Source organism: Barbus barbus (assembly GCF_936440315.1).
Source record: "Barbus barbus genome assembly, chromosome: 10".
NCBI classification, from domain to species: Eukaryota; Metazoa; Chordata; class Actinopteri; order Cypriniformes; family Cyprinidae; genus Barbus; species Barbus barbus.
The window spans coordinates 95,551-116,414 of record NC_136738.1 but is presented as its reverse complement, the minus strand read 5'-3'; the positions used below and the strand labels follow the sequence as shown (position 1 = coordinate 116,414).

General features: G+C 45.0%; 1 protein-coding gene across 1 annotated transcript in view; it reads left to right on the top strand.

The window, feature by feature from the left end:
• LOC306876364 (mitogen-activated protein kinase kinase kinase kinase 4-like) overlaps positions 1-20,864 on the top strand; it is a 49,555-nt gene that overhangs the window by 6,202 nt on the left and 22,489 nt on the right. Inside the window, exons 3-13 of the mRNA XM_079427467.1 lie at positions 6,771-6,827; positions 7,016-7,141; positions 9,964-10,074; positions 10,156-10,246; positions 10,813-10,943; positions 11,024-11,078; positions 12,278-12,356; positions 12,442-12,617; positions 12,688-12,760; positions 14,088-14,298; positions 19,685-19,846. Of these exons, the coding sequence (XP_079283593.1) occupies positions 6,771-6,827; positions 7,016-7,141; positions 9,964-10,074; positions 10,156-10,246; positions 10,813-10,943; positions 11,024-11,078; positions 12,278-12,356; positions 12,442-12,617; positions 12,688-12,760; positions 14,088-14,298; positions 19,685-19,846 (1,272 nt within the window). The remainder of the gene's footprint in view (positions 1-6,770; positions 6,828-7,015; positions 7,142-9,963; positions 10,075-10,155; positions 10,247-10,812; positions 10,944-11,023; positions 11,079-12,277; positions 12,357-12,441; positions 12,618-12,687; positions 12,761-14,087; positions 14,299-19,684; positions 19,847-20,864) is intronic.

Here is a 20,864-nt window from a genome sequence, read left to right as displayed (position 1 = left end):
AAAGACATCTAAAAGTAATCAAATGTAAATGAACACTGCATAGTTTTCACTGTATGTATTATAGATTAATGCTTATTAAAGCTATAACGTTGTTCAGATTAAGAGCTGTGGGTGATTTTCTCTTTGCATTTTGTTCTTTGATTAACATCGATGGCTCCAGTCTGTCACTTTAATACAATATACTGACACACATCGGATTTTCTCCCAACTGTTCTCGTCCAATTAAAACACAAACTGTGTTTAAGTGAATACTCTGGTATCCGGCCATTTTGACATTTTGTGTGTATTTTTTGACACATTTTTGTGTTATTTTGATGCGCCCGAAGCTCAAAGTGTACTTTGCTTGTCCGTTTTGCACGCACACACGTTTCAGCCTGGGTAACAGCGGATTGTACTTTCAGCGTTTTATTAGCAAACATGTAGCAACAGTAAAGACGGCATTTAACAACAATCACCGATTGAGCTGATTCAGACGTTAAGTTTGGGTTAGGGAGGAACGAATGCGTGCCGCTTTGAAGGGAAGGAAGTTGTGCTAGAAAAATGCGGCTATAATCCTTAGAAGCCAAAATCGAAATAAAAAAATAAACGTAGCTTAATATAACATCCGCAGGCCTAAAGCATAAGCAGATGTTTGAATAGTTAGTTCTCTCTTCTGTCATAATTAAACAGGGCTTTCATGTTGCCCGTGCAGAAGCTCCTCCGCGTGAGCGCGATCTCACTTCTGAATTGCGCATAGCAAAAATGCATCATACACAAATGTTTGAATATTATTGCACATAAAAACAGCTGGCGAGATTATGAATATATAGCAACAATAAATGTATGTGTGTTTTCTTAATTTCTCCAGTACCGACAGCTGAACCGATAACGTCAGAGCTTATCGATACTCCGGTCTTTCATAATTTAGCCCGAAACCGATTTAATACCGAGTTTCGGTACCCATCCCTATTCACGCTGTCTGTGTGAAAGACTCCTATATCTCCATTCTGTGTTCTGTGTGCTCCTTCTCTCTTTATCTGAGACAGACTGGACCTTCGAGGAGGAAGACCTCAGTTTGACAGCTGTGCTTCTCTCCTCTCTGTCCTGTGCTCAGTGTTACTGGACTGCTGTATCTGTGCCTCATTAATCATCATTCACACAGCGTCTTAATCATAATGTGATGCTGCGGCGTGTTTGTGGCGTCTCATATGAACATATCACATACAAACAGATATGAGCTTGTTCATGTATGATCATGTGATTCACAGCCCCAGAGAGCTGGTGGTCATGTGACCGGAGCGTGAGGCTGTGATTGGCTGACAGTGTGTAACCAGGCAGACTCACACATGCAGTAGATCTAGCACAGCTCTCACAGAAACCATCGGATCTCAGACGCTCTGTGATTAGCTCTGATCTTCAGTGATGCTCAGTCCTCTCACACACCCGCAGTGTCCCGTCCTGATGAAGTACTGTGTGTAAGTGTGTGTCCAGGAACACAGAAGCGTGCTGCGTGTAATGACACAGAAATAATGTTATCTCACTCCTGCAGGGAGTGACCCAGGTGAAAAACAAGTGCACTTCCATAATGTACTTAAAGTGCTCTATTTTCGCGCACTAATTTTGTACTTAATATACTAAAAATGATCCTTTAGTACTTCTTAAGATAAACTTAAGATCATCTAAGTGTACTCAACTGTGCTATTTTGAGACACCATGAATATGAACTAAAATGCACTTTTAGCATACTATCTTTGTATTTAAAAAATGTATTTAGCTACCACTTGTAGTACACTTGAACCCATCTTTCATACACTAGTACACTCAAGTGTACTACAAGTGGTAGCTAAATACATTTTTTAAATACAAAGATAGTATGCTAAAAGTGCATTTTAGTTCATATTCATGGTGTCTCAAAATAGCACAGTTGAGTACACTTAGATGATCTTAAGTTTATCTTAAGTACTAAAGTTATACTTTTAGTATATTAAGTACAAAATTAGTGCGCAAAAATAGAGCACTTTAAGTGCATTATGGAAGTGTACTTGTTTTTCTCCTGGGGAGAGAGGACACTAGTGGTCTCTTCAAGGGAGTTTTTAAGGAATCACAGTTCGGTAAACTTCTGTAGAAGGGATGGAACGATTACCGGTTTGATGATAAATCATGATACAATTCCCCACGGTTAGTATGACCGTTTCATTTTTAAATTGTAATTAAAACCATGTTTGATTACTGCAATTCGAACAGCTGAGGATAAATAAATATTGTCCAGCATAAAGCAGAGTTTCAGTAACGGTCGCGTGCGCACAGCAGCAGAGTCGTGTAGTTGTAAGTGAAAACACGGCGGAAAGCTGGGAGGTTTTAAAGGAGTGTTGAGGGAATGATACAAATGAATATACGAATGTACCTCTGAAGATTCAGACTTCTTCAGAAAAGATTCAATGGCATTTAGTTTTCATCTTCGCTCCATGTGATAACTAATAAAGTAGTGTTTTAATCGCAATGCTGCTATGCTCACGGAGGTTGCTGTAAACAGCTGTAATTCTGCTGCTCCATCAGCGCCACCTGTTGTCAGAGACTGGATTTACAGAGACTCACATTCACATTCAGTCTGTGTGCAGTTTCTGTCTGGACTAAACACAGACTGGATTTGCATGCCCTGCTGTAAATTTTGACCGCCTTTATTTAACAGCTTAAATGTGAGGTTTACCTTTTCGTGAAGCTGTTTCAAAGTTTTATTTGAGCATTTCATGCATGTTATTAGATAAACTGTTGTCAGTAATGTTGTCATTTAAAATCTGGATATCATTGGTAATGTTTTTTTAGTGTTTATGCAACAAAAAAAAGTCATTTTATTTGTTGATTTTGAATACAAAGCTTGGTGAAACGATTTGTGTCAGTATTTTTTTGAACATTTCCAGCACATTTTACCAATAACGTGAAAATACCGATAACTGGGATGATTTTAATCACTGTAATCATGATAAGAAATTTTCATACCGTTACATCTCTATTCTATAGCAGTGAATGGGAGACTACATCAGATATATATTCAGCGTTCCTTCAAATCGCAAAAGAACTCAAACAGTGTTTAATTGACTGGACAAATGAGAGAGAGATTGATAACCGTGTGTTGTCACCGCTGTGAACAGATGCAGCTTCCAGAAGCCCTGTATTTGTGCTAGCATATCTTCTGCAGGATCCTCTTGTTCATGAACACTCTCAGGGCCTGGATCGGGCGAAATAGACGTCATGGTTAATATTTGCAGCTGAGCACGCTCTAAGCGGTTCACCAATCACAATGCACTGGGCCAGCTAACCAATCACATTTCGTGTTTCGGGAGGGGCTTCATCAAAACAGGAAGTAAACCGAGCATTTGAGACTGCCTGGGAAGAGAGGTGCTGCACTAATGTAAAACGTGAAAACAATCAAGCATGAAAACCTATTCTAGTACACACCAAAAACCAAACCAAGAGTTTATAAAAGCGCATAATAGGAGCCCTTTAAATTAGGCTTTCATTGAGCAGCACAACGATCATCAAATAACAGCTCAACCGTGACGTGTGAGAACCTGTGAGGATCATTCTATCAGTGAATGATGACCCGTCTCATGTTTGGGTGAAATAATATTTTAAGACACTGTGAAACACCCTGATAAAGGTGAGGATGGTTCTCTCCAGAAAGGCTGAAAAAGACAGATAAACAGTAAACCGTGGAGTCCAGTCGTGGTTGCTGAGGCAGAGCGTTTTCTGAAGGCACAGCTGGGAGAATGAAGAGCACTGTGTTGACGGTGCTTTGGGCTGTGAGGGGTTGCTTATAGGGTTCGTTTATGGTGCTGTTGTGAATGGAGAAAGAGATTTGAAGTGCTTCCACATTTAGATGCAGCCTTTTTACAGATGAAACGGTTTTGCTGCTCATTTGATCTTTTAAATCTCCAAATAATTGAACTAGGGCTGCGACTAACAATGTTTTATTAATCAATTAAGTTATTCCATATCCTGCCAAATATTGTCCTCCAAAACCATATGGACTGAAAGCTGTGAGAAAACAAAAAGAAATGACTGTTTCTGAAAGTATGGGTTAGAGGAACACATTCACCTCATTACCATCATCTTTTACAGGTACTGCTCTCATCACAATATAGCTACCTGTGCCATAGGAAGAACGTTAAATCTACATATGTCTAACAACAAATACTTGAGCAAAATGTGTTTTTAGTCAATCTTTATGCTCCGCCTGTCTGTCTGCGCATGTTCTTCCTTCAGTGAAGTTTAGTTGAGACTCAATCTCTGTCCAGACCAGCCACGTGATGAGAATATACCTGTGAAATATTCAATCCAATTCAAGTTAATTTGTGTAACACTTTTCACGATGCAAATCATTGGAAAGCAGCTTTACAGAAAATTCAAGTTTCTACATTATATTTAGTAATAGCTTATCAATATGAGTTATGTGCTGAAGAAAACGCATCTCTAACAGCACAGCTATCTGTCAGATCTCCGGTAAAAATTAATTTTGCTGCCGCATTCTGGATTAATTGTAAGGTTTTGATAGAAGTGGCTGGAAGACCTGCCAAGAGAGCATTGCAATAGTCCAGCCTGGACAGAACAAGAGCTTGAACAAGGAGTTGTGAAGCATGTTTTGAAAGAAAGTGCCTGATCTTCTTGATGTTGAATAAAGCAAATCTGCAGGACCGGGCAGTTTTAGTAATGTGGTCTGAGAAAGTCAGCTGATCATCAATCATAACTCCAAAGTTTCTGGCTGTTTTTGAATGAATTATGGTTGATGTGCCTAACTGGATGGTGAAATTGATGAAATGATGGGTTTGTTGAAACCACAAGCAGTTCTGTCTTGGCAAGGTTGAGTGAAGGTAATGGTCTTTCATCCAGCAAGAAATGTCTGTTAGTCAAGCTGATATGCGAGCAGCTATCTTCGGATCATCAGGATGGAATGAGAGGTAGAGTTGAGTGTCATCAGCATAGCAGTGATATGAAAAGCCATTTTTCTGAATGACAGAACCTAGTGATGCCATGTAGACAGAGAAGAGAAGCAGTCCAAGAACTGAGCCCTGAGGCACCCCAGTAGTTAGATATTGTGACTTTTTACATCTCACCTCTCCAAGATACCTGAAGTACCTATCTGAGAGGTAAGAGGCTTGGTTGAACACAGCTCGTTCAAGTGTTTTAGCTATGAAAGGAACAAGGGAAACCGGTCTGTTGGTCTCTAAAAGAGATGGGTTAAGGGTGGGTTTCTTAAATAGTGGGGTTATACGAGCCTGTCTAAATGCTGAGGGAAAAACACCAGTGTGAAGGGATGTGTTAACAATGTGAGTGAGTGCAGGTACAACTGCAGGAGAAATGGCTTGAAGGAGATGAGATGGAATAGAATCAAGCGGACCGGTAGTAGGATGATTAGAAAGGATGAGTTTGAAGACTTCTGCCTCAGAGAGTGAAGAGAAGGATGTGAACCAGTGTATGTTTGCTGGTAAGATGTGCTTGATAAATTATGGTGTGGAGAATTGTGCAGTGATGGTTTTAATTTTATTAATGAAGAACATGGCAAAGTCGTCAGCTGTTAGAGTTGTTGAAGGAGGGGGAGGACATCATTTAGTCGTGTGAAGATTAAGTCGCATATGAGAGTGATTTACTCACATTGTAGAGGGTTGTCCATCTTCCCCATCATGCAAATTCTTTGATAAAGCTGTGCGCTCACCACAGTGCAAAAGGGAGCCCTCTCAAACAGTGTTGCGCTGCGTTCCGAACGTTGTTTAAGTGACATACACCGGTATTGTGGTATATTAAAAAAATCATATCATAACAAAAATAAACACCAGTATTTGGTATGAACCGGTATACTGCCCAATACTACGATATAAGATGTATGACCGCTGGTCATCTGAAATAGGAATAGAAAGGTCTTGTTCCCAAATCTCCTTGACACGCTTTGAAAGCAGTAAGGCTGAATTTATGTGTTGAAATGCCATAGCCGGTGGATTTGTCATGGCAGAGAATGATAAACCTGAGCGACGCGATTCTGTCTGTAGTTTGACGAACAGAGCAGAGTCTTCTGAAGAAATCAGCCTGTTATGATGAGTCAATGCCAGTTTAGCAGCTAACACACCCCGTCATCATCAGGACAAGTCATATTCATTTATAGAGAACTTTATACAATACAGACCCTTTCAACGCAGCAAACAGTAATAAAGAGGGAAATAACAGTGAAACTCCTCAGTTTCTGCTGTATATCAGTTCAGATCTGATGTAGTTTAACCTCACTTCTCATTATTTACTGCAGAAACACGGGTAAGAGAACAGCTGAAATTGTGAAAGCCAAATAAACATAAAAGGTTTGTGTAAAGCATGCAGAAAAGGACAAGAAAAGTGATGGACTGTTGAGATGTTGATAAATAATGCACCGTCCTGTGAATTTGTGCTTGTTCTTCCATTAACGCCAGTGAGTTGTTTTGTGCTGCTGCTGTTTGTTATATTTCTCGTTCTTTGCTCCGTCACATGGACTCAGATGTGAGGTATTCTATTGTTATCTCTTCTGGCTGAAGCTGTTCATTCCGTTTGATCAGAACACACCGAAGCGGTCTGCTGTTGTGAGTTTCTCTGTGTCTGAAGCACACGAGGTCAGAGTCGAGGGTCTGTCCTCGAGGCGCTCCTCAGCCGTCAGGATCAGTGCTGTTCATATTCACCGTCATTAACCCTGCTATCAGCCATGTTAACGCTCATGTAGCTGCACACAGATATTGTGTGCTTCTCTAACTGATTTGCTCTGTGTTTCTGATCAGGGTCGACATGTCAAAACCGGGCAGCTGGCGGCCATCAAAGTCATGGATGTGACTGAAGTAAGTGCACACAGCTCACAGAGCCACGCTTCTCACATTGTGTTCAACAACACCAATGAAGTAAACCGTATTATGAAACGGTCAAGAAAGGTAGTATATGAATCCATAAACAACAGGAAGAGCACTGAGCTCAAGTACTGCACATCTGTACTCAGACAAACTCACGCTGTGTGTGTGTGTGTGTTCAGGATGAAGAAGAGGAGATTAAGCTGGAGATTAACATGCTGAAGAAATACTCTCATCACAGAAACATTGCCACATATTACGGCGCCTTCATCAAGAAGAGTCCTCCAGGACACGACGACCAGCTGTGGGTCAGTCTCTCACACTCACGCATGCACTCTCACTCTCACTCACACACACACATGTTGGTTTTTGTGGTTTATGGGGACTCTCCATAGGCGTAATGGTTTTTATACTGAACAAACTGTGTGTGCTATTGCCCTACACCAACCCTACACCTAAACTTAGTCCTCACAGGAGACTTTGTGCATTTTTAGATTTTCAAAAAAACACCATTTAGTATGTTGTTTTTTTTTTTAAGCCTTTTGAATTACGGGGACATAGGCAGTGTCCTCATAAACCACCTTCATATTGTAATACCTCTGTCATACCCATGTCATTATACACATTTGTGTCCTCATAAACCACATAAACATGCGCACACACACACACACACACACACACAATCAGCCGTCCTTTATTTACACAAACACAAAGATGATGCTGTAAGGAAGTCCACTGAAGCGAGTTGAAATAGAACCCAGTCCGGTGAAACGCAGGATCTTAATGTGTTCTCAGTGGATTCAGTGCAGGACTGCTTAAGTTATGATCAGCAGATAACATGTTTATATGGTCGGAAGAAGACGACTTGCCGCACACACACTCCCCTGTGCATGTGATGTTCAGAGAGAGTCGGAGTAAAGATGAGAGCTGTATTCCACACCGTTTGCTGAGAACTGGTCGTCTTCAGTTCCATATTCTGTGTATGTGTCTGTATACATCTGTCGGTCTGTGTGTCAAGTCAAGTCACCTTACTTATATAGCGCTTTTTACAATGCAAATTGTGTCAAAGCACTGCACAATATCAAAAAAGGAAAATAAAGTGTCAATAAGTTTGAATAGTGTCTTTGCAATAAGGTCGGCGATATCGCTGGAAATGAAGCGTCCCCAACTAAGCAAGCCAGAGGCGACAGCGGCAAGGAACCAAAACTCCATCGGTGACAGAATAGAGAAAAAAACCTTGGGAGAAACCAGGCTCAGTCGGGGGGCCAATTCTCCTCTGGCCAAACAAACCAGCAGTTCAGATCCAAACTGCAGCAAGTCAGGTTGAATGGGCTCAGCTGGTTCCAGTGGTCTTTTCCGATGGCTGTCTAAGTGGCGGGGTCCTCAATGGGGATCTGTCTCTGGCGTTCATCCAGGTGTTTGGCCTCTGCCTACGATCAGGGACACATACGTCATCTCCCGGCGCTGATCCTCCATCTCAGGTGTTCGGTCATCTCAGATCATGTAATGGTTAGATCCAGACTGAAGTTCTGTAATTCCTGGCTACCACGGGATGTTAATCCCGTGGCAGAAACGTAGAGACAAGCAGAGACATGATTAGTGTAGCTGCTGTTCCATCTAAGCAAAAATAAATTGTTCAACCCAAGCTAAAGAATAATAATAATGTACATTTGATCAGATATAACTGCAGTACAAGATTATAAAATGCATTATGTGTATGCTTGGCTAAAGAGATGTGTCTTTAATCTAGATTTAAACAGAGAGAGTGTGTCTGAACCCCGAATGTTATCAGGAAGGCTATTCCAGAGTTTGGGAGCCAAATGTGAAAAAGCTCTACCTCCTTTAGTGGACTTTGCTATCCTAGGTACTACCAAAAGCATGCTTCGACGCTTGGCAATGTTTCTAAGATGGAAGAATGCTGTTTTTGTAACATGGGAAATATGATTTTCAAAGGACAAGTTGCTGTCTAAAATAACACCCAGATTTTTGACTTTAGAGGACGTGACAGTGCATCCGTCTAGTTGCAAATTATAATCCACGAGATTCTGTGTACGGTTTTTTGGTCCAATAAGTAATATCTCTGTCTTATCTGAATTTAGTAGGAGGAAATTATTGGTCATCCAATCTTTTACACTTTTTACACAATCTATTAGCTTAGATAGTTTAGAAGTTTAATCTGGTCTTGTTGAGATATATAATTGAGTATCATCAGCATAGCAATGAAAACTTATCCCGTGTTTTCTAATAATATTTCCAAGGGGCAACATGTAAATTGAAAATAGCAGAGGACCTAGGACAGATCCTTGTGGTACTCCATACTTTACTGGTGATAATTGAGATGACTCCCCATTTAAATGAACAAAGTGTGTGTGTGTGTGTGTGTGTGTGTGTCTGTATACATCCGTGTGTGTGTGTCTGTATACATCCGCGTGTGTGTGTCTGTATACATCTGTGTGTGTATGTGTGTGTGTCTGTATACATCTGTGTGTGTGTGTGTGTCTGTATACATCTGTCTGTGTGTGTGTCTGTATACATCTGTGTGTGTGTGTGTGTGTGTGTGTGTGTCTGTATACATCTGTGTGTGTGTGTGTGTGTGTCTGTATACATCTGTGTGTGTGTGTGTGTGTGTGTCTGTATACATCAATCTCTGTGTGTGTGTGGGGGGGGGTGTCTGTATACATCTGTGTGTGTGTGTCTGTATACATCTGTGTGTGTGTGTGTCTGTATACATCTGTGTGTGTGTGTGTGTGTGTGTGTGTGTGTGTGTCTGTATACATCAATCTCTGTGTGTGTGTGTGTGTGTGTCTGTATACATCTGTGTGTGTGTGTGTGTGTGTGTGTGTGTGTGTCTGTATACATCAATCTCTGTGTGTGTGGGGGGGGTGTCTGTATCCATCCGTGTGTGTGTGTGTGTGTGTCTATATTTATCTGTATTTGTGTGTGTGTGGCTGTATACATCTGTGTGTGTGTGTGGCTGTATACATCTGTGTGTGTGTGTGTGTGTGTGTGTCTGTATACGCGTGTGTGTGTGTGTGTGTGTGTGTCTATACATCTGTGTGTGTCCGTATACATCTGTGTGTGTGTGTGTGTGTGTGTGTGTGTCTAGTAAAGCAGTGACTTTCTCTTGCAGCTGGTGATGGAGTTTTGTGGAGCCGGTTCGATCACAGATCTTGTGAAGAACACTAAAGGGAATACTCTGAAGGAAGACTGGATCGCATACATCTCCAGAGAAATCCTCAGGGTATGAAGCTCTCACACACACACACTGATGCCACAGCGGGGGTGTGCTGTCTCTCACACACCTGTGTGTTTCTCTCGGCAGGGTCTGGCTCACCTGCACGCTCATCACGTCATCCACAGAGACATCAAGGGCCAGAACGTGCTTCTGACGGAGAATGCCGAGGTCAAGCTAGGTGAGGCGCTAACACAGGTCTCCGTGTTTGAACTCCTGTCACAGGCCACTGCTGGAGATCCTGCGGGATTGACCCATGTCAGACAAGAACAGAATATTCCTCCTTCAACAGAATCATCAGGAAAACAGTTTCTGCCTCGATTTGTTTTCTGTTCTCAGTCAAGGAAATCTGTGACAGGCCACATCTACTCCAGCTGAGCAGTGTTTAGAGTAATAATGATCCCAGTGTGAAAGGGTTAAAGGGAGGAGCTTCAAGTTAAACTTCTCTCTCTCATTGGTGCCAGTTTCATTTCCTTTTGTTTGTTTCATTTTAAGGTTTAGTTGGAAAGTGTTTAATGATGATCCCATAGCACCACCTAGTGTCCAACCAGCGCTAATACTGAAAATCATGATGTCACGTCTGTTATATTCAGTCATTTTTTGAGGGCAGCAAACCAGTGAAAGAGTGCAGACTTATCAGTGATGAAGTGTTTCGCTGGTCTGAGGCGGATCAATCTCTTCTTCTGTGGTGGTGACGGAGCAGGTGTTTGTTAGCAGTGTTCAGGAGTTTTTCTCGTTGCTCCGCAGTGGACTTTGGCGTCAGCGCTCAGCTGGATCGAACCGTGGGCCGCAGGAACACCTTCATCGGGACGCCGTACTGGATGGCTCCGGAGGTCATCGCCTGCGACGAGAACCCAGACGCCACGTATGACTACAGGGTAATGATGGCAGACTCAGAGCTTGGTGTGTGTTAGGGTCAGAGCACAGGGACTGACCGCTGTGCTGTGCTGTGTTTCAGAGCGATCTGTGGTCCTGCGGCATCACAGCCATAGAGATGGCCGAGGGCGCTCCTCGTGAGTACTGTCCTCTCACACCTTCACTTCTGCTGCTGCTTTGTCTCTTGACATCCAATAGCTTTTATACCACCATTAGACCAATTCACAGCAAATTAATATATATTTAAAGATGAAAACTGAAAACACAAAGAAAGCCGTGCTTGTCCTTATTATGAAAGAGAACTGTTAAAGGGATCATGACATGGATTTTTTTATTATTTTAATGTTCCTTTTGTATTATTTTAATGCTCCACAAAAACAAAAAAAAATATGTGGAATAATAATTTTTAACCCTCATTCTGACCCTCTCTCTAAAACGAGCTGTTTTTAAGGGGCGGGTCCTTTTAAGGCTTGTTATGATTGGCTAACATCACTACATGGGAAACAGTATCAACGCCCCCTCACTATTGTGAGTGTTTTGACAACATGATCAAAATAAAACGGTCATTTCCAGACAAAGAGTTATGAAATCATTTACTCTCGGTTTGTGATGCAGCTGCAGTCAGATCTAGCTCCGCTTCATCTTTCAACAAATGATTCTTTGTGACTCTCCATGACACTGTGCCTCAATTACAAAACAAAATCCTCAGACACGATCCGGGACTCCATTTAAAAAATTATCTATCCACTTGTTCCTTACGCTGGGATCCTTCTGATATCTGTACAAAAACGCAAACGAGCTGTTTAAACCAAACGCATCGAAGCGAACGATCAGACTCCTATCCGTTTACTGTATCCAGTGTAGACAAGATAGAGGCAGTGATCGTCATTTCTATTAGCTTTTGACGCGACGCTCACATTCAGCGTAATCAAGTGTTAGCCGTTAGCGAATGAATGCCAGTGGGCGAGGCCTATGTTGAGAAGACCATTCGTTGTCTTGCTCTAGAGGCGTATTTATGCAAATGACTGGTGCTAGGTGACATCACCTTGTCCCTCGGATCCAAAACGAGCCGTTTTCTGAGGGTTATTACATAAAGGCTTTTTTATTGATGGTGAGGACATTTGAAGTTTGTAGGATGCATTAAACATCGAAAGACCTCTTCTGTCAAAAGATCAAGGGAGATTTGGTTTTTGACCTCTTTAAAACACAGTAGAAGTATTGTAATGTGCCATTACTCCGTCTCTCTCATGTTGAAGATGGAGTATATGAGACATCATTATGCCTTGTGCTCAGTTGACGGCTGTGTTTGATGAGCGTGTGTGTTGGTGTTTTGCAGCGTTGTGCGATATGCATCCCATGCGAGCGCTCTTTCTCATACCCAGAAATCCTCCGCCCAGACTCAAGTCCAAGAAATGGTCAGTAGCTTCATCTGCTGCGGTACAGTTACTGTGAAGGGTGAAAGGTCAGGCTCCTGAAGACTCGCTCTGCTGTGCTTCACAGGTCTAAGAAGTTCTTCAGCTTCATCGAGGGCTGTCTGGTGAAGAACTACACGCAGCGACCGCCCACCGATCAGCTGCTGAAGCACCCCTTCATCAGAGACCAGCCCAACGAGCGGCAGGTGCGCATCCAGCTGAAGGACCACCTGGACCGCTGCCGCAAGAAGCGCGGAGAGAAAGGTACTGACCACACCACACCTCACGCTCACATGTGTTGATGAGTGACTGACCGCCTGTGCTCTGGCCGCAGACGAGACAGAGTACGAGTACAGCGGCAGCGAGGAAGAGGAGGAGGAGTCTCAGGAGCAGGAGGGAGAGCCCAGGTAGCATGCACGCGCACACACACACACATACACACACTCACACTCATGCACACTCACTCACTCGCACACATACTCGCACACGCATGCACACTCACACACACACACATACACACACTCACACTCTCGCACACACACACACACTCTCACACGTGCATACACTGGGGGAAGTCGTGGCCTAATAGTTAGAGAGTCGGACTCGTAATCCAAAGGTTGTGGGTTCGAGTCTCGGGCCGGCAGGGATTGTAGGTGGGGGGAGTGAATGTCCAGCGCTCTCTCCACCCTCAATACCACGACTGAGGTGCCCTTGAGCAAGGCACCGAACCCCCAACTGCTACCCGGGCGCCGCAGCATAAATGCCCACTGCTCCGGGTGTGTGTTCACGGTGTGTGTGTGTTCACTGCTGTGTGTGTGTGTGTTCACTGCTGTGTGTGTGTGTGTGTGTGTGTGTTCACTGCTGTGCGTGTGTGCACGTTGGATGGGTTAAATGCGGAGCACGAATTCCGAGTATGGGTCACCATACTTGGCCGTATGTCACTCACACGCACGCAGGCACAGTGGGCGGGGCTAAACAGGTAGTGCTGTAGAATCGGTGGGAGGGGCTAACCAGGCAGTGTTGTAGAATCGGTGGTGGTGGGGGGGGCTAAACGGGCAGTGTTTTAGAATTGGTGGGTGGGGCTAAACGGGAAGTGCTGTAGAATCAGTGGGCTGGACTAAACAGGCAGTGTTGTTGAATTGGTGGGCGGGGCTAAACAGGCAGTGCTGTAGAATTGTGGGCGGGGCTACACAGGCAGTGTTGTAGAATCAGTGGGTGGGGCTAAACAGGAAGTGCTGTAGAATCAGTGGGCTGGACTAAACAGGCAGTGTTGTTGAATTGGTGGGCGGGGCTAAACAGGCAGTGCTGTAGAATCGGTGGGTGGGGCTAAACAGGCAGTGCTGTAGAATCGGTGGGTGGGGCTAAACAGGCAGTGCTGTAGAATCGGTGGGTGGGGCTAAACAGTGTAGGATAATCCTACAACAGGAAGTGCTGTAGAATTGGTGGCGGTGGGCGGGTCTAAACAGGCAGTTCTGTAGAATCTGTGGGTGGGGCTAAAAAGGCAGTGATGTCAATCTTCTTCTGCGGAGGCTGTGCTTGTATAGTAGAACATTCCAAGCTGTCGTTTTGGCAGACTGCCTTTAATATAAGCTGTTTTAGACTATCGAGAAAGTTAGAGGATGTTTTTTTTTATAGTACAATGACCTCTTATATGTCAAAAGATTAAGGGGATTTGTTTTATCAGTTCTTGACTCCTTGAAAGATGAACAGTATGTAACTGTGTGTGTGTGGCAGCTCGATCGTGAATGTGCCGGGCGAGTCGACTCTGCGGCGGGACTTCATCCGTCTCCAGCAGGAGAATAAGGAGCGCTCGGAGGCTCTGAGACGCCAGCAGCTCCTCCAGGAGCAGCAGCTCCGCGAGCAGGAGGAGTACAAGCGGCAGCTGCTGGCTGAGCGACAGAAGCGCATCGAGCAGCAGAAGGAGCAGAGGAGGCGTCTGGAGGAGGTCTGTGAGAAAACGCACTCATCCTGTGATTCCGGCCAAACCACTATATACACCACTAGAATGTGTTGTTTTAACTGACCTGATCAGTGCCAGACTACGCTACTGAATCCAGGAGCCATACTCAACCATACAAATCACCAGTTTGTAACGTCACAGAATATGTCTAATCTGCACGAATACGTCTGATCCTCCACCAGCACATGCTCAATACGCCGTAGTAAAGGATAGGTCAGACAGAGATCTCCGATTGGCTCTTACACCGTGTCCTAAATACACGCAACGCGCGATAAAAGGTATCTTTTCCATGTTAATCTGAGTTTTTGTCCTAACTAGCCGTGATGGCGACACGCTAAATTTCTATTTTAGAAACGGTTTCTATTTCCGCAATGTCGTGGTACGAACAACAACATACAAAACTACTGACAGTAGATAATCTCAGGTAGTGAATATGTGCTTTATTCAAAGTTAAACATGTCTAATGTGAGTTTGCATATCATATTGCATGACATTTATAGCCATACTGAAAGCAACAATAGATAGATTACCTCAGATCTTGAAAATAAATGTAAGAAAACATTTACATTAAAACTGGGAACTCACTGCGAACCAACGAGTGCACTCCATAACAAAGATGCATCAGTCACTCACTATGTACATTTAATAATGTTAAAAAGTTTAATATTTATGAATTAGATTATAAACTTATTCAATTCGTTGCGAGTGCAGAGCGCTTCCAGAGAGGCTCCGCCCACACACGCTTCTGATTGGCTGTGATATCTGATTGATGCTGTCACGTCACAAATCGCTTGTCGCTGGAATCTTGTTGCGTGTAGTGAGGACACAGTGTTAGGCTGTGCAGCCTAAAACTCATCTTGAAAAGCACAGGTCACATGATCATAAACTCTTACGTCACAATGAGGTAAACCTACTGATCCAACCGGAGCATGCCATACTGTAGTCAATTCTATGACATGTCATTCTTTTGTTGAATTAAAGTTTGAATAACAGTGTTCTCTCTATCAGTTATGTGCATAACCTCACCAATCTCTGCTGTCATGTTTGCTGAATGACAAGGATCCGTATAGACCAGGGGTGTCCAAACTACGGCCCGCTATCACTCCTGATTTTAAAAAAAAAAGATACGAATCTGCAGAGGTGGGCAAACTACGGGCGTTTTCATCCAGTCCGTGAGGCAGTTGTTCCAATATGCAATATCAGTAAAATCCAATAGATGGCGCTGCAGCTTGTAGTGCAGTATATAACCCCTGATTTACAGCATCCCGCCGCTCCAGTCAATCCGCAGCACGTTTCAGAAGTGGCTCTCTGTGCGGCTCTCTAAAAATAAGTGCCTAGTCTATTTTTGACGGGCGCCGCGTTCAAGCCGCACAGAAAATACAAAATAAAAAGTCAAAATAGCTATATACACTACAAAAGTGGCACCATTGTAAATAAGTTACATGTTTTAAAAATGTGAAAGTGTTAATTTGCTTGTATTGGAACTGTTTTAAAAATGCTTAAGACTTTCCAGTATCAGAACAAATGCCAGTGTTATCCTCCTGCTCACGGGTGCTGTACTTTTGTGGGGAAAACATGGAAATAATTTGTCGTTTTATCTTGCAAAGATATGCTTTCTTCTGTTTTCCACACACATTTTTATGAAAATGGATTTAGTACTGTTTTTCTGGATTATAAATTGCGTTTTTTCATCTGAAATGTGCTGCAATTTCCAAGGCGACTTATATAAAGCAATCAAGGTCAAGTGCAAAGCGTGCTCATCAGGATCGGTGATGAATGAGAAAAGGCAAGCGAGTTTGTATTGAGTTTGTATTGTGCATTTTCCAGCAGCCACGCCGCTATTTTCAGTTTTGCTTTAAATATTTAGGCTGGGCGATTTATAATATATGTTTATAGTGAATGCCACTATAATTTGTTTGTTTTTACTTATATTTTCGTCCTTTTTACTATTCTGAACACTGCTAAATTTACAGGATTGTTTGTGGAGTATAGTGAATATAAATACATGTTTCTAATGTTTGTGAACGTTTAGTTTATTTTACATTATTTCTGAATGAAATGATAAAATGTCCATCCATCCATCCATCTTCTTCCGCTTATCCGGGGCCGGGTCGCGGGGGCAGCAGTCTAAGCAGGGATGCCCAGACTTCTCTCTCCCTAGACACTTCCTCCAGCTCTTCCGGGGGGACACCGAGGCGTTCCCAGGCCAGCCGGGAGACATAGTCTCTCCAGCGTGTCCTAGGTCTTCCCCGGGGTCTCCTCCCAGTGGGACGCGCCCGGAACACCTTCCCGGGAAGGCGTCCAGGAGGCATCCGGAACAGATGCCCGAGCCACCTCAGCTGACCCCTCTCAATGTGAAGGAGCAGCGGCTCTACTCTGAGCTCCTCCCGAGTGACCGAGCTTCTCACCCTATCTCTAAGGGATCGCCCAGCCACCCTGCGGAGAAAGCTCATTTCAGCCGCCTGTATCCGGGATCTTGTCCTTTCGGTCATGACCCAAAGCTCATGACCATAGGTGAGAGTAGGAACGTAGATTGACCGGTAAATCGAGAGCTTCGCCTTGCGGCTCAGCTCTTTCTTCACCACGACAGACCGGTACATCGACCGCATTACTGCAGAAGATGCACCGATCCGTCTGTCAATCTCCCGTTCCATCCTTCCCTCACTCGTGAACAAAACCCCAAGATACTTAAACTCCTCCACTTGAGGCAGGAACTCTCCACCAACCTGAAGTGGGCAAACCACCCTTTTCCGACTGAGGACCATGGCCTCGGATTTGGAGGTGCTGATTCTCATCCCAGCCGCTTCACACTCGGCTGCAAACCGTCCCAGTGCCTGCTGAAGGTCCTGGCTTGATGAAGCCAACACGACAACGTCATCTGCAAAAAGCAGAGACGAAATCGTGTGGTCACCAAACCTGACACCCTCCGGCCCCTGGCTGCGCCTAGAAATTCTGTCCATAAAACTTATGAACAGAACCGGCGACAAAGGGCAGCCCTGCCGGAGTCCAACATGCACCGGGAACAAGTCTGACTTACTGCCGGCAATGCGAACCAAGCTCCTGCTTCGGTCATACAGGGACCGGACAGCCCTTAGTAAAGGACCCCGGACCCCATACTCCCGGAGCACCCTCCACAGGCCGCCGCGAGGGACACAGTCGAATGCCTTCTCCAAATCCACAAAACACATGTGGACTGGTTGGGCAAACTCCCATGAACCCTCCAGCACCCTGTAGAGGGTATAGAGCTGGTCCAGTGTTCCACGGCCCGGACGAAAACCACACTGTTCCTCCTGAATCCGAGGTTCTACTATCGGCCGTATTCTCCTCTCCAGTACCCTGGCATAGACTTTCCCAGGGAGGCTGAGAAGTGTGATCCCCCTGTAGTTGGAACACACCCTCCGGTCCCCCTTCTTAAAAAGAGGGACCACCACCCCGGTCTGCCACCCCAGAGGCACTGTCCCCGACCGCCACGCGATGCTGCAGAGGCGTGTCAGCCAAGACAGCCCCACAACATCCAGAGACTTGAGGTACTCAGGGCGGATCTCATCCACCCCCGGTGCCCTGCCACCGAGGAGTTTCTTAACTACCTCGGTGACTTCAGCTTGGGTGATGGACGAGTCCACCTCCGAGCCCTCAGCCTCTGCTTCCTCAATGGAAGACGTGACGGCGGGATTGAGGAGATCCTCAAAGTATTCCTTCCACCGTCCAACGATATCCCCAGTCGAGGTCAGCAGCTCCCCACCTCTACTGTAAACAGCGTTGGTAGGGCACTGCTTCCCTCTCCTGAGGCGCCGGACGGTTTGCCAGAATCTCTTCGAGGCCAGCCGATAGTCCTTCTCCATGGCCTCACCGAACTCCTCCCAGGCCCGAGTTTTTGCCCCCACAACCACCCGGGCTGCAGTTCGCTTGGCCTGTCGGTACCCGTCAGCTGCCTCAGGAGTCCCACAAGCCAGCCAGGCCCGATAGGACTCCTTCTTCAGCTTGACGGCATCCCTTACTTCCGGTGTCCACCACCTGGTTCGGGGATTGCCGCCTCGACAGGCACCGGAGACCTTACGACCACAGCTCCGAGCGGCCGCTTCGACAATGGAGGTGGAGAACATGGTCCACTCGGACTCAATATCTCCAGCCTCCCTCGGGATCCGGTCGAAGCTCTGCCGGAGGTGGGAGTTGAAGATCTCTCTGACAGGAGACTCGGCCAAACGTTCCCAGCAGACCCTCACAGTACGCTTGGGTCTGCCAAGTCTGTCCAGCTTCCTCCCCCGCCATCGGATCCAACTCACCACCAGGTGGTGATCAGTTGACAGCTCCGCCCCTCTCTTTACCCGAGTGTCCAAGACATACGGCCGCAGGTCAGATGAAACGACCACAAAGTCGATCATCGACCTACGGCCTAGGGTGTCCTGGTGCCACGTGCACTGGTGGACACCCTTATGCTTGAACATGGTGTTCGTTATGGACAAACTGTAACTAGCACAGAAGTCCAATAACTGAACACCACTCGGGTTCAGATCAGGGGGGCCGTTCCTCCCAATCACGCCCCTCCAGGTGTCACTGTCGCTACCCACGTGGGCATTGAAGTCCCCCAGTAGAACGACGGAGTCCCTGGTTGGAGCACTTTCCAGCACCCCTCCCAGAGACCCCAAGAAGGCCGGGTACTCTGCACTGCCGTTCGGCCCGTAGGCACAAACGACAGTGAGAGACCTATCCCCTACCCGTAGGCGCAGGGAAACGACCCTCTCGTTCACCGGGGTGAACTCCAACACATGGCGGCTGAGCTGGGGGCTATAAGCAAACCCACACCAGCCCGCCGCCTCTCACCATGGGCAACTCCAGAGTGGTGAAGAGTCCATCCTCTCTCGAGGAGTGTGGTTCCAGAGCCCAAGCCGTGCGTAGAGGTGATCCCGACTATCTCTAGTCGGAACCTCTCAACCTCACGCACAATCTCAGGCTCCTTCCCCGCCAGCGAGGTGACATTCCACGTCCCTAGAGCTAGCTTCTGTGTCCAGGGATCGGGTCGTCGAGGCCCCCGCCTTCGACTGCTGCCCGATCCTCTTTGCACCGGCCCCTTACGGTCCCTCCTGTAGGTGGTGAGCCCACGGGAAATAAAATGTGTCATACATTAATTGATTTGCACACTGATGCAACTTATCTGTGTGTCATAAAGAAAAAAAATTAAACTAAATCAAAGCTTCATATTATGCGGCCCCTCACTTAATGTGGAAAACTTGATGTGGCCCTTGAGTCAAAAAGTTTGCCCCCCCCTGGTATAGACCCTCTTTCTTTTAAGTGGAAATACTTGCCACTACAACACATGCCAGCGTTCAGCGTAAGATCAGTAATGACTGTGTGTTGGTCTGGTGTTCTGCAGCAACAGAGACGCGAGCGAGAGATGAGGAGGCAGCAGGAGCGAGAGCAGAGGAGGAGAGAGCAGGAGGAGAAGAGACGTCTGGAGGAGATGGAGAGGAGGCGCAAAGAGGAGGAGGAGCGCCGAAGAGCAGAGGAGGAGAAGAGGAGGGCTGACCGCGAGCAGGTGATCTGAGTCTGTCTGTGATCACATGACCTCGCTAAGAGACTTGCTCCTACTCTACAGCTGGCTCTGATTTCACAAATATAATCCATTCTCATTCACACGCTCTTGATTAGTTCAGTATCCATTTGTTTCCATAAATTTCAAAAACATGTCAGGTTTTCCTAAAGAAAAAAATCTCTAAACTAAAGCTGTCAGCTGGTACATTACTGTAATATTATATTAAAGGCAGAAATTAACAGCAGATTCCAAATCCAACTTCTGTTTATTTTTAGATGTAATAATGAACACCCCTAAAAAAGCCTTGAGTTGCATAAAAACATTTAAATTGCAAGTCAGACATTTTTTTTTTATGTGAATATTTCAGTGGATTTGAACAGACTTTAAGAAGTTATGAGCAGTCTTTAAGACGTTCACACAAAAAAGAACATTGTCATTAATTACTCTCCCTCATGTCGTACTCACCCCCTTCGTTCATCTTCGGAACACAATTTTAAATAATTTGATGAATCCAAGAGCTTTCTGGCTCTCCACTGACAGCAGTGCAACAAGCTTCGTAAAATTACAGTTGAACCCTGATGTCACATGGACTGTTTTACTGATGTCCTTACTACATTTCTGGACCTTGATCGTGGTAGGACCCTTGCTGTCTATGGAGGGTCAGAGAGCTCTCAGATTCCATCAAAAATATCTTAACTTGTGTTCTGAAGATGAATGAAGTTTGGAACGATATGAGGGTGAGTAATTAATGACAGAATTTTCAATTTTGGGTGAACTAACCCTTTAAAGTTTTAAGAGCTGTATGTGTATTTTGTGGGAATATCTAAAGGTATTACGTTCAGATATGCTTTTGCATTCAAAACATAATTTTATATAAAATAAAGTCCACAGTAATGATTGGAGCTAATGATGCCCTCAGGGCAAACCGCAGCACATCAGAGCCATTGATTGTAAGACTGAGGTCTGTTCATGCAAATCTACTCGCGTTTACTTCTTGCCCCTTACACACCCTTTTGGAAAA